This window comes from Varanus komodoensis, unplaced genomic scaffold (genome assembly GCF_004798865.1).
Source record: "Varanus komodoensis strain SLA01 unplaced genomic scaffold, ASM479886v1 scaffold1, whole genome shotgun sequence".
Classification (NCBI taxonomy): domain Eukaryota; kingdom Metazoa; phylum Chordata; class Lepidosauria; order Squamata; family Varanidae; genus Varanus; species Varanus komodoensis.
In genome coordinates this window covers 50,578,875-50,593,118 of record NW_025335268.1, presented here as the reverse complement: position 1 = coordinate 50,593,118, position 14,244 = coordinate 50,578,875, and the positions used below count along the sequence as shown (strand labels likewise).

Sequence of the window (14,244 nt, the reverse complement as noted above, 5' to 3'; positions counted from 1 at the left end):
CTAGTTCTGCCGCAGCGGTTTGCTGCTGCGATGTAATGAGAAGCCAGTGCTAGCCACGGTTTAGCGATCAGGCGTGGGTCATGGGACTGCATTCTCACGTCCAACGGGAGACATCAGCCCCCATTCCAGTGGCCACGATGGTCCTGCATCTACCCGCTGCATGCTGCCTTATTTCGCACACCCTTCATCCACCCCACAAACGGCTTTTGACAACTGAACAGGCTCATACTGTTTAGCAGCAGTTAAAGTAGCATCCAATTCTTTATTAATTTATTTCTTTAAAAATATATTACCTAGCAAAAGAAAAGCACACTTCTATTTTCTCAAACTCTCCTCTGAGTTTTGGCCTGCTAAAATTTACAGCTGAATACCCGGTGACGGGAGGAAGATTGGCCTACTGGCTCCCCGGAGCAAACCAGAGTATGTATGCCTTTAAACCTTTGAATGTTTTGCTGAGAGTCTCATTTGGTTGGGGGGAACTCTTGTAGGGCCTTGAATGTGGTGTCCCCTAGTCTGTGGAATAGCTTGCCCCTGAGGTTCACCTTAGCCTAAACTTCCTAGTGTTCCATTTGCACTAGACTATAAGGCATTCTTGACCCGAAGGGATTTGATGCTTTTTATGTTTTTTCAATGTTTGGACTGTGTTGTGTTTAATGCTATTTTATTGCCTTTATATAAGCTACAGATTGCTTTGGTAGACAGAGATGGATAAAATGTTTACATAAATAAATGCAATAAAATGTAGGAACTCGTGGTTTAAAAAAACTCATGGAGGTGTTGGCCTATGCCCTCGACTGACCCTACATTTTCTGTTTTCCACATGAAGCCAGAAAACATTCTACAGTATGAATACTGTGCTGCTTTTCCTGCTTGCATGCAGGAACTGCTGCCACATTACAGATTATCACTGAATGCCCTGAATACAGAGAAGGCATAAAGTGGGGGAAGTTGGCCCATGCGTGCAAGCTCCATTCACAACCAGAGATGCAGAACATCTGGCCCACAGACCTAACCAAGCCTGTAGCATTCCACATCTGTCCTACAGAGCCTCCTTGAGTTCCTCCAGGGGCCATGGCTCTGTTTCCAGACTTGTTTTTCTGGAAAAATAGCCCCTCCCAGAATAATCCCTTCTATTATTTCTTCAAGAATTAGCCAGTTTACCCCAGAGTCTTCTAGGTTCTTCTTTCCCAAAGAAACCCGTCTTTAATGTGAAACCATGAGTGCCATTTTTGGGTAGAAAGGTGAGGTACAAATAACAGAAATCAATAAATATTGGGCTTTTCCCACCTGCAATTTACCAAATGTTAACCATGAAACTTACTGATTGACTTTGGGCCAGTCAGAGACTTTCATCCTCATTTATTTTGCTTCATAAGGTCATTTGAGGACAAACTGGAAAGATTATGTAAGTCACCCTGTGTTATTTGCAAGGAAAATGTAATATAAATGTAATGCAGGATATAAATGTAATAAATAAGCAGAAAACTTTCTCAGAATTAGGCTACAATAGCCAAGTCTTAGAATTCAGCAAAGCAATATAAATCTTCTCAAGTGTCAGTAATACTCCAGTGGTTTGTGCTAAAATAGATTTCTTATTGCTTAATTATGTAATGGGATCACCAGTTTTGAAATTAAATACGCTCTTGATCATAATCTCTAGGACATATATCTGCTTTTAATTATCATTTGATTGGCTGAAAGGGAGCCTTATTTTTTAAACCAGTGCATTTCACATGATGGTGAAATGGTAACCCTGGGACTTTGGGAAAGTGCATGGGGGCTCCACATTCAAATCAGCAATGGTGGGCATGTTTTGCTGAAGGACAGCTTCCTCCACTCACAACCGAACTTCTTCCCCATAATCTGAAACTTTAGGCAATAGATATTAACCATCTCTCTGCCCAAGGGCTAAATTTGATTTCAGAGAAACTCTTCAGCGCAGTTTCCAGTGGTGAACAGGGCCAAAGGTAAAATTGGATGAAGCCAAACACAAGTGGTCAGGGTCAAAATACCAAACATACTAACCTACGTTAACGCAAACTTCTTACTGCCACAAACTATGCCTACCCATTTATGCCTTAAGAATGGAAGCAGGGCATGGGGGAAATATGCAAGGCATGGTAGGCATGTCATGAGTGGAGCCAGCTGGAGCCGGGGTCAGACTAGATGGCCTGGGAAGATCCCCTTCTGACTCTCTCTGTTTCTGTTTCTAAAAGCAGGAAACTACCAAAGGATTGGCAGATGGCAGACAGGGAATTTTGTCAAGTAAGGGGTAGTTGCCCTCTGGCCAGCTGGGGGGTGGGCGGGCTGGGCTGGGCTGGCCTAGAGCCCCAACTTAAGCAGAGCTACTCTGACCTTGCTTTGGTGCCTTCTGGAGTAGCTGATGTGGAATACAGGAATGTCCGACAGAATTTACCAGTGCTTTCCCTGCACTGAATGTGTGCTCTAGAACATAACTCAGCACCTTCTACAGCACACAGCTGTTCCATGGGAGATGCTCAGGGGCTCCTGTACAACAGAGTCACTAGAGTAAGGGTATCCGAAAGGTAGGGAGTTTGGAAACGATGGCTGAATGCTCTCATTTTCAGGCTTCAGAAATCTCTTCTTCTTGCTGGAGCTTTCCTCCATTTGTTCCAATTTTATCTCTACACTCCTGTAGTAATAAGCTAACTGACAGCAATCTCCCACTAACAGCTTATTTCATTAGGGATGCAGTGAACCTACCTAGCTTGCATTTTCTCTAAATGGCCTTGACGGGGCAGTACCTGCAGGGTCCCCCTGCAGCCTGTTGAAGCATTTTGTCAATTAGAACAACCTCCAGGGACCCATGTTGTAAAATGGCAGATTATCATGGAAATGATCCTAGAAATATTTGGCTCAACAGAAATGTTGATATAGAAAGGAAGGAGGGCATATTTTTAAGGTTTAACAGGTTTTCTCTGAAGCATCTGTTTTATGCATCGCTTATAGAGTACTGATATTAGTTTCAAGTTCTGCAATATTGCATGCCAGTAGATCCTGCAGTTGTGTGATGGTGGAAGTTTCTGCAGATGCAGGCAATGCTGAAAAGAGTGACGGTTCTGGAAAACTGGAAATGGAAGCCAGTGCAGTCTGAGATCCTAGGAACAGCCAACCTCTGGATTTACCACATCTGATACCTCAGATGAGTGTTATGCAGATGTGTCTCTAGGCCAAAAAGTAACTAATAGAGCATAATCAAACCCACAGTTATAAAACTGTGATTTCAATATGTTTAAGGAAATACTGTGCAGATTCCTTTACTAAAAAGGCTCAAGGAAGATGTACAAAAAGGAGATATGGAATTTACAATTACTAACCATTCCAATGGGGAAGAAATGTGGGGGCAACTACAGAACCTTGGGTGGCCACACAAGGACCTTTCTGATGTTCAAAGGGATTTGTATAGAAAATGCAAGGAAGGATGAACCACCAAGGATGAGTACCAAAAAGTAGCTAAACTTTGGCAAGCAAGTTAGAGAGGAAGAGATAAAACAGAAGATGGGGAACTAAAAGTCAGAATAGCTTGGGCTTGTGAAGAATAGTTAAACTAGCAGAAATACTCCGGGGTGGCTTTATAGGAGCTATCCATGGTGCTCCATGGTAGTGAATATACTTTGGAAATTGAGTTCAGGACCATGAATAGCTGCAATGGATAAGGAACCCTACTCACATAGGAGTCAGCAGCCTTCCCTGAAAATATTTCTTTTGTTTATCTTTGCAATGAAAGGGGGAAAAAGACCTTGTAGGTCTTCTGCCTGGGAAAGATGGAGAAATGTTAGCAGGAGACAGAAAGAAGGCGGAACTGCTCATTTCTTCTCCCAAAAGGGAAACTGTGTCCACCCTGGCCAAAACAGAACAAGCAAAGAAGAAAAGGAACTGCAGCCCAGATAAGTAAAGAGCCAAGCATCTAGTCACTCTGAAAGGGTTCAACCTGCAGAAGAAGCTAACAGGCCAAGCAACGCTGATTATCTCATCAGAGCTGCATGGATCAGTGTTACAATTCACAATATGCAACAAGCCACACCGACTGGAAAGCTATGCAGTGTGGCTTGTTTGTCCCAGAGCTCAAACAAACAGAGGACACTTTTCACTCTTTCTCCTCAGTCCTCCTGCTGCTCTCTGAGGGGAAGCATGTGGGAATACTGCCAGGAACAAGGCAGAGATGACAGTGGCCCAGAAGTGTCCCGAACTTTTAAGCAGCTGTTGGGTGCTCTTGACCAGTCACAAGGACTAGCTGCCTTGTGCAGCGTTTCTTCTCAAGGAAAGTAACCACAAGTCAGCACTTCTCTCCTCTCCTTGCTGGGCACTGTTGCCACTCAGCTGAGTGGCAGATGCTACAGCAAGGAGGAAAACCTGAGCTGCCTGTTGCTGGCCCACATCTTCCCCTCAGTAGCACAAGGTGGCCTCGCCTTCCCCTTTCCTTTGTTTAGGCAGGAGGGGAGATGAGAGGATCACGCCTTCCACCAGTGCAGTCCCCCTGAGGGGTGATAGGCAGAGCAGGATGGAGCCTGTGTGGCTGGGCCTCTTCTTGGGGAGACCCCACCAAAAGTGGCTTCTTGCCAACCCCCCCTCGTGTTGTATCTGGGGTACCACACTAAATGAGGTGGGTGCATTTGGCTACACCTCCTCTGGGGAAACCAGCTCATCACCTGCCTGCAAAGGAAGGAGACACATTTGGCTGGGTCTCCCTTTGAGGAGGCCCAGCCAAACACTCTCCTTCTCCCCCAGTTCCCTGCCCTGAGCTGCTGCAACACTGCACCGAGTAAGAGCAAAGTGACCATGAGCAGCTGGGGCAACAGAGGGGACGAATCAGTGACTTGCATGCCAGCACTTCAAGCCCCAAGCAGGGCTTGAGGAGGCAGCAACCTTGGGGCCTCCCACATCACCACTGTGCATCTCTTCAACTCCTGAATGAGACTTGGGGAGGAGGCATACAGATTATAACTGCCCGAAGTGCCTCTAGGTAAGCTGTTCTCAGTGCGTACCCACAGCTGCTTGGCCTCTCCTGTTCTGGCCAAGCAGCTCTGTGGCTTCCCAGCTTGATCATGGCTTAGCATGTCATCCAGATTTGCACAATATGCTGCAAAGTCACAGAAGATTAAGTAAACCCTAGAACAAGCCATGACTTCTGGGGGTAGCTCTTTGGCCACCATGAAGCTACACTGCAGGAAGTGCATTGGATTTGGAAGACGTGGATTTGTGTGTCCTGAAAACCCAGTCACCATCTCACTGCCTAGTTCTAACAGCTGAGTTTGGTTGCCCAATGGAAGGAACCACAAGCCCAGTGCCTTTAGCCCACACACAGTCCCTGAACCAGCGGTAGGCACACTTGCTAAATTAACTATTTGGACTTGGAGTCCTGTGGCAACTTGCTGTTGCATCAGCTCAACAATAAGGCTGCTTCATCCGATTTAAAGAGTGGGATGCATCTTGTCCACTTGGAACTTTGAGATTGAACACCTAAATATATCATCATTTCTCTGACCATCACATGCATGGTATACATATAGAATTCCTTTAAATTAGTGATGATGAGGAAGAGTAGCACATTATCTTTTTCACTGTAGGAAAAAGCTAAGTAGTGGTTTTAAATAAAATGCATCGATGTGGTCCATAGAAATGTCTAAGATGAGAACAATCATATCACTAGCAAGAGCTCTTGCTTCTATGAACTTGAAATGCTGCCATATTTCACAAGACATGAAGGAAGTGTACCTAGTTTTTGCAAGCAGATTCCCATTAGGACACTTGTGTATATGTGAACATGTTTTGTGTGTCTAAGATCAATGTAGTCAAAGGTGTATCCTGGCCTTTGAGAAAACTGATTTTAATAAAAGAGCAATGGTAAGGAAGATTCCAATGGTAAATAGACAGGAACACCTAACTGGAAGAGGAGTTTATAAGGATGAAGAGTTCCCAAAACAAAGAAATAATGGATGGGGAAAGATACTAAAGATACGTTCAGAAATACAGTGTAATTCCAATGAAAAGAAAGGGGAAAACTATGAAAAGCCAATGTGGTTACATTAAAGGCTTAGGGATGATCTTAAACTTTAAAAGGACACACACAGGAGATGGAAAGGATGGGTCACTAAGGAAATGCATAGGCAGATAGGCCAGAATTACAGAGATAGCTTCAGGAAAGCTAAAACTCAGGATGAGGTGAGGATGGTGAGGGATACAATAACACTGTTCCTTCAGATATGTTTGAGGCAAAAGGACGAAAGAAGGCCAGCTGCTCAGTGAAAATGGTGTAATGGTGATAGATGACAACATGTGGGGCTACTCAATTCCCATTCTGGCTAAGCCTTTCCCCAAGAATAGGTTCTGTGTCCCATACTGGACATGTGCCAGACAGGCTGAAGGTGTAGGAGTGCAGCTTGAGGCTGTGGTGGTCAGAGGATATCTAAGCACCTTAAACATCCCCCTGTCCTAGGGTACTGACATAGCCAAGGGACAAACTCACAGTAGCATTATCTATTACCTGTGATAAATCCTGGAGAGTGGGTGAAGTACCATAGAACTGGAGAAGGACAACTGTTGTTCCTATCTTTAAAAAGAATTTCCAGGGAATGGTTTGACATTGAAGCTTGGCAAGATTCTAGAGCACATTTTAGAGCTCTTGATCTGCAAGTGCTTTGGACACTGGAAGCCAGCATGGAAGCCACCTGTCAAACTAAACTTTTTGTTTCTGGTTTTGGATTGAGTAACTTCCTAAGTAAGATTGTGGTAATGCTGTAGGTGAAATATACCTTTAGTTCAGAAAGGCATTTGACAAAATGCCCCATCATAATCTGACTAGGACGCTACTAAAGTGTGAACAAGGTAGATCCACAGCTGGATGGAAAACCATCCTCAAAGAAAGATTCCTCATAAAACTGCAGGGAGGTTCCCTGTACTCTTCAACATTTTTATTAATGTCTTGAAGGAAGAAGTTGATGGAAAACTTACCAAATAGGCAAATGACACAAAACTGGCCAGGATTGCCTAACAGCTCAAAAGACAGAAACAAAGCCACAAATGATCTTGAAAGGGCAGAAAATAATGGAATGGACTTCAACAGAAACAAGTGCGATGTTCTTCATTTAGGAAAGAGAAATCAAATGCACTGCTGAGGGATGCATCGAAGCTCCGCAAAATCCCTCCTTTCCATGTCCACAGACTTCCTCTCTTGCTTGGACCTGTCTTGAAGGCAAGTGGTGCTGAGAGGAAGCCTGCGAATGCTCCCAATTGCAGAACCAGCAACCTTCTCTGCATCATGTGCAGCAACACATGGTGCCCGTGAGGGAATGAGAGATGCTGCTTGCTGGGCATTTGCATGGGACTCCATTCCTGGTGAGTGCCGTGCAAAGAACCTTCTGCATCGCATGCAGCAGCCATGGTTTGTGCTGCTGCACAAGACACAAATGAGGGACAGCACTTACAGAATATTTTCGCAGGGCACTCTTCCTGGTGAGTGCCATGTGAAAATTAAGCACACTCACCACCAACTCAGACTCACAACCACATCAAACCAGACTGGAGTCCAGGGAGCTGAGCCCAGAGAATCCGATGGATTCCCACCCACAAAATTTCTCACACATTCTTAGCACTGAGGTAAGATGGAGGGTACCTGACAAAAAGGATTGTGGAGGGATAATCCATCACAAACTCCAAGCCAGCAGTGTGATTTGGCTGCAAAAATAGAAAATACGGTTTTAGCTTGCATCAATAGAAATCTCATTTGAAATTCATGGGAGTTAATACTTCCCCTTGACTCTGTTCCCATCAGATCCCACCTCAATTATTGTCTCCATTTCTGGACACCACCCTTTAAGGAGGATTCAGACAGAGGTGTTGACTTCTCCTAAAGAGGAGGTTGGACTTGATGACCAAAATGGTCCCAACTCAAAGATTCTATGTAGTTTCTTGAAATTAAGTTTGGATCTTAAGAAGGTAGGGTTTTGTTCTCAGATCCTGCATCTGTTTCAACAATGCATCGGAAGAGTGACTGTAAGGTCCCTGTGTGGATATGGAAGCAAGACTCCAAAACAAGTATGATCTGTGCAACATGCCCATGATTGGTGGGGTTGAACACTAGCTGTGTGGCATTATTTGTTTTTTTTTGGGGGGGGGAGGGGTTACATTTAATATGTGAAGGCAAATGAGTATGACAAACCTCTGGCTGTTTTCTATAGGGTTACAATGATCATAGACTTATCTAGCAATGTTGTATATGTCACCATAGGCTAGAGACCAGAGAAATCTGAGTAAGCGTAATATAGGACATTTCCCTATTCATTTAGATGCTATTTTAGTTACATTGCATTTCTCCAAAGACTATTTATTTATTTATTATACCACTCAATAGCTGAAGCTTAGGTGAAAGTGTCTCAGTCTCAGTCTGTTAGACATACAAGCAGTCCCCAAGTTATGAGTGTCCAAGTTACAAACAACCCATACTTATGAATGGGCTGCCACATATTCTATTAATTTGTAAAAATTACTGAGGAAAATCATCATCACCACAGAGAGAGAGGAAGCGGAAGGGAAGAGAGGGAGTCCTCCAAAGCCCCCTGCCTCACCCATTTAGAAAGGAAATCTTGCTGGCATTTCCTTGCTGTGAAGAGGAGGCATTGGTGAGTTTGGGCAGGGGATCTAGAGATAGTCATGGTTTTTCCACTTTCACGCAGATCCTGCACCCCTAACTCCCACTAATGTGTAGGACCAACTCTATGTATCCATTTTACATACAAATTCAACTTAAAGACAAATTTCCGTTTTCTCAAGAACAGAACTCATTCATAATCTGGGAACTGCCTGTATCTAAGTTTTACAGGAAACTCATTTGTGTACCTATTCCTGTAATGATTTTTATTGCACATTTTTCTTCTATCACTGTGACATATTTTAAGCTTGTTAAGTACCCATGTTATTTGCAAAGTCAAGTATTTAGGAATAATTCAAGTGGCCTCTGCCATATAGAACCTAATATACTTACTACATCAGTCAGCAAGACACAGAAATGCTGCATGTCCATGGAGGTAGTGCTAATGACTGGCATCCACAGAAAGATTAAGCCCAATATCAATATATCTCAAGCAGCCTCTATGCAGGGTGGATAGGGTAGGACTTCATTCCATTCTGTTGACATTTGCTGCCACGTTCTTTCCTGACCAAGGATGACATGAATAACTCCACTACTTCACACCATATTATTTCTCCCTATTTGCCCAGCTGCTTTTTCCAATGGACTTTCTGCTCTCCTTTGTAAAGCCCTACAGCTATACCCATGTCAAGCAAGCCTCTTCTATTCAGGGTACTTCGTATTCCTTGTGAAGAAAAAACAGGTGTGCCAACACATCTGCAGGTATAAAATTAAATAGCAAAATCCACCATACAGGGCATGTTCTATTAATGCTGTACAGAGTGGACGATATAAACATCTTTACTTGCAGAGTGGGGTTGATCAGCAGATGCTGCTACTTTATGCTATTTCTTAAATGTCTCCGGTTTAAAGGATAGTTTCTGGGAGGAAGCTACTACAAGAAAAATATCAATGTAAATTTAGGTTTTGCAAAAGAAACGTGGCTTCTCCTTCTATTCATTATGTGTAGGGGCTTTGAAAATGAGCAAGAGTGGTTGCATTAGGTGATAAAATGGCTTGCATTTTTTGGATTATAAAAACTTTTTAAAAGATTATAGAATTATGGTGTGAAGTTCTATTTTAGCCTTATCTTTATGCCCAAAATGTAGATTTGTGCAACAATGTTCTTAATGTAATGATCATACCCATCACATAATCATGATTTAGCCACCAAGGCTTTTCATTACATCCAGGCAGTACCAATTAAATGGGAAGATTACAGATGCTACGTATGTTATGTGAAATAATCATTGTGTAAGCTGTTTACATGAATTCACCCCGTCTCCATCCAGACACGAAAGAGATTGTCATTGTCAAAGTAGCAGTGTGTTGCCTACTCCACAGTATATATACAGAATGCCAAGTCCTTTCAACTGATGGCACAATTTCATCATTATTTCCCTCTTTTAGTGGTAAATAACTGCATTGACCAAGACAGTTTTTGGTAAATATCCAAAACAAGCCAAAACAACACAGCTATTTATGACATTTATAGTTATATCTCAAAAACAACCAAGTCCCTTCAGTTTCATTCTTGTTTTCATAATTGCCACCATTTATCATTACTGTCTGGCAAAGATCCAGGATTATAATGAAATGAATTCGTTTTTCAGGTAGGTTTTTAATGTTTCTCTAAAGATATGGCAGATGCATTAATATTTATTACAACAAATAAATTACCATTCCAATCAAATAATATTTTATTCATTTCATCTGGAAGGAAGAGATACTACATCTTTTTTCCCCTGGTAGAAGGCCACAGTAGGCAGTGTACCACAGACCCATTCTGTTTCTGATCTTGCATCTGAAAAAGACCTACCTAGCCATGTGCAAGCCCTCTGATCAAAGTCACCATCTGGTACAGGAGGAACGAGTATAGATCTAGACAACTCATGTATTTGGATATGGCTGAATAATCAGCATATTTCCTGAAAAGCAAAAAGTGCAATCTTGTGCAAAAAGAAGTGAACGCCATTGAAAATTATCAGCAGAACTTTCTTGCGGATGCAGGAATACAGAATACAGTAAGCCAGTTCATTGGACCATTTACCACAATATTGCTAACCATGACTGGCAGCAACTTTCCAGGGCTTCAGGCAGGATCTGGAGATGCCACAGGTCTCCTGCATACAGAGCAGGTGTTCCACTCCCTTTCCAGCCCTTCCCTTTGCCTATGGCTGAGCTACATAAGACTTCAGTTAATCTGGTCTTATTTGTTGTGTATCTTAGCCTGCATTCAAGACTATGCTCTTCCCGAGCAGTTTATGATCGAAAATAGTAAAATTCCATATAAAGTTGTCAAAGCACCACATGTCACATCAGTGGGATTACATCTCCACACTTTAGGTTTGTTCCTAAAAGGAAACCTAATTAGAGGTGGTGCTGATGGCATGGGATCTTACAAAGTGCCAAATCTCTAAAGCTCATTTGATTAATCAGTTTAGGATTTAGCGCATTGGCTGTGGGTCATTCAGGCAATAAGACTTATTTATTCCTCCTTTGCCAATGCTATCAGAATAGAGAAGCCGCATTGCACTTTTAGTGATCTTTTAGGCACTGCCAGGATAGGATGCCCAGCAGAAAGGGCAGCAATTGGCAGGGGAGTTGGGAGAAGTGGAAAGAAAATGATACACTTCTAGGTCAATCTGGGCACCACTGATTCTGAAATGCCAAGTAAAGGCTGCCAGAAAAGTAAAGAGGGCACTTTTACTATACTCAAGTTTAGAGACATTGATGCATCCTCCTTGAAGCCTCTGGCACAAACAAGCACCAATCTGGTGCAGAATCTTTCAAAGCACTTGCCTGAAAACAGAACCCCTCTTCATGCAGGGCAAAATCTACCTGTGCAATCCACAGCTACAAAATGCTAAAATGTCCAGTATCATAAGGCTGCTATAGTCCACACAGGTACCTGGAGGTGTGCCACAATGAACTCAATAGGACTTACTCCTGAGCCCAGGACTAAGCAGTAGCAAATTCTGAAGTGCCCAGACTCAGCACAATGGTCCACATAGCCATTCCCAGAGGAGAGTCTAGAAATTCAGGCAACTGGGATCTGTTGCAACAAACCAGCTCTAGCAGTTTTCATCTGCAGCAGGAGCAGAGCTTTGGAAAGATAACTGGTCTTCATTGCAAACCAAAACACCCCAAAATACTTTTTATAAAGAGGAATGATATATATTGTTGCTGGGAAAATGCAAGATTGCAACTAGAGTCAAAGGCAGCAGGTATTTAGGCACCCCTGACAGGGATGGCAATTGACAGCAGCATCTCTGCTGATTTTAAAAAGAAAATGCCAGCGCTGAACCCTGTTAAGTCCTGGCTCCACTCCCCCACTGGCACTGTGCTATAAGTGGCACTGAAACAGGGTTACTAGTGACAAATTCATTGTGCCTAAATGCACTGGTTGCACTGAGACAAAGAATCAATGCAGGAGCTCCCTTGACAAATGTAAGAGTTAGCCATGTCTGTGTAGAAGCTTTTTCTGCTGGAAGGGAGGAAATCTGTGTTGGAATATGGTTAGATTCCATCAGGCCCAGCCAGCATGGTTGATGATTAGGGCTGGTTGAAGTTACGGTCTGACAATATCTGTAGGACAAGGGGTCCCCTTCCCTGCCCCACTGCTTCCCGACATTAGTCTGTCTCTAGTAGTGATTGAAATGTGCAGGTTCTTGGAAAAGTAGGCAATGCTTTTTCCAAAGAACAGAGATACATTTTCTTTCCTCTGCTCTTCACAGAACCACAATGTGACTATGGATGTGTGCCACCATAATCACAACCAGTTTCAATTTGGAGGCTCCAAATTAATGGTTCTGTGGCATTTACTGCCTACAACAAATGTGTAATTTATACACTCTAGCCAGGTGGGCTGCTCATAGACAACAAGAGCTATGTGTAATCCTTTCTGAGGTATAGCTAAATGGTTGTAAAACGGCGACTGGCATTCTGCTAAAAATCCTGCTCTTGATATAGTCATTACCCTGTAGATGCTGCACTTTGCTTGCTATCTGCACAATTAATCACTTCCATTTTAGTACACCATTAAGAGAGGGTGGGACTGGCTAAAGTAATCCACATGGAAGCTTGTTTTTAAATAATTGTGCTTACCGCTTTTGAGAATGATCTCAGCAATGAAAGCAATTTCCTCCTCTTTCAGTTGATTTCATAGGTGGATTTGATTCTTATGGCTATCAAGGCCCACAGAAGACATCTCATTTACAGCTACAGCCCATGTATATGTGAGTACCTAACTTCTGAGATTCTCTTTGGACTGCTAGAAGCCTATTAGAAGATTGTTAAAATCAAAGATGGTGTTGCTCAAGATAGCCAGAGTTCATGGTTTGCTGTCATCCAAGATGTGTCCATAATGTTACCTTTCTCTTCCCCTAAAATCATGGGTAATGTTTGACTTAAGGGGACTTAAATCAGGTCATCATTTGACAGACATGTTAGGTTATTCCGTGGACACAATAGGAATCTGTTCCAACCACAACCAAGCTAAAATATGGTTAACACCTTGACAAATGTGGACGCTCTAATGGACTTATTTTTGAAGGATTGTCTTGATCCAAATGTGAGTTGTGTGTCTTGAATGCATGTACAGAGCTTCTCCTTCATTCCTTCCTTCCTTCCTTCCTTCTTTCCTTCCTTCCTTCCCTCCTTCCTTCCTTCCCCCCTCCCTCCCTCACTGCTCACCTTCTGGAGTTCTGCATTTCCATTCAGGGTTTGGAGCATGGATATACACACAGTTCTCTGCAAATGAAGAAAGTCATGCGCATCTAACAATGCACAAATCTTACATTAGATTATTGAGCTGGATTTATTGTAGGCGGCTGGAAGCAGAGCAGCTATATCTCAATGGCATCTACAGTTCAGGTTGGGAAAGACTCATGTCTAAAACTGTAGAACCAGAGGATCTGAGTTAATCTAAGACAGCTTCCCATCTTCCTAGCAAGCTACATTTTTGCTTAGGTGTCTATGATTTTATTTTAAAAATACATATCCTACCCTTCTTGTCAAATGACAACCCAAGACAATTAATGATAATAATAATAATGACAATATTAGAACAAAATAAGTTCAGATCAAAACAAATGAAATGCAGCAGCAGCAGAAATAAAATCCAGCATTTTCACATCCAAATCCAGATGTTAAAAGAAACCAACATGCAACCGCAAACCCTACAAAATGGCCAATGTTTAGCCTGCTGCCTGAAAATGCAGGTCATCTAAACTTACTGGGCCTCCCTGGACATTCCTTAACATTGACACCATAGCATACTCCAGACCACAGAACAAGCCATGATGAGTTTTTACCACTGTTGGTCTGCCACTGACCACAGTAAGTTTGGACTTTAGAAACCATGATCGGCAGCAATGGTTTCTTCTATGATTTCTCTGTACCACCATGGCTTGTCCTGTTGTCTGAACAGGATGGTTTATATGATCCTGGCATTCATCTACCACAGGATTCTCTGGAAAGAGTGGCAAATGCTGAAGCGGATTCAGCCAACCAGCCTCTGTATGTGGACCAATGAAAAAGAGGCAGGTGAGATAGTCTGGGAGTAATGCACCTTGAATTTCAGGCACAGTGGCTGA

The 14,244-nt window shown here is 42.8% G+C and overlaps 1 protein-coding gene across 4 annotated transcripts in view; it reads left to right on the top strand.

Annotated features, from left to right (window-relative positions):
• NKAIN2 (sodium/potassium transporting ATPase interacting 2) overlaps nucleotides 1-14,244 on the top strand; it is a 527,111-nt gene that overhangs the window by 501,909 nt on the left and 10,958 nt on the right. For all 4 annotated transcript variants that reach the window (XM_044425259.1, XM_044425276.1, XM_044425267.1 and 1 more), the window contains one exon: nucleotides 12,804-12,885. In XM_044425259.1, the coding sequence (XP_044281194.1) occupies nucleotides 12,804-12,885 (82 nt within the window). The remainder of the gene's footprint in view (nucleotides 1-12,803; nucleotides 12,886-14,244) is intronic.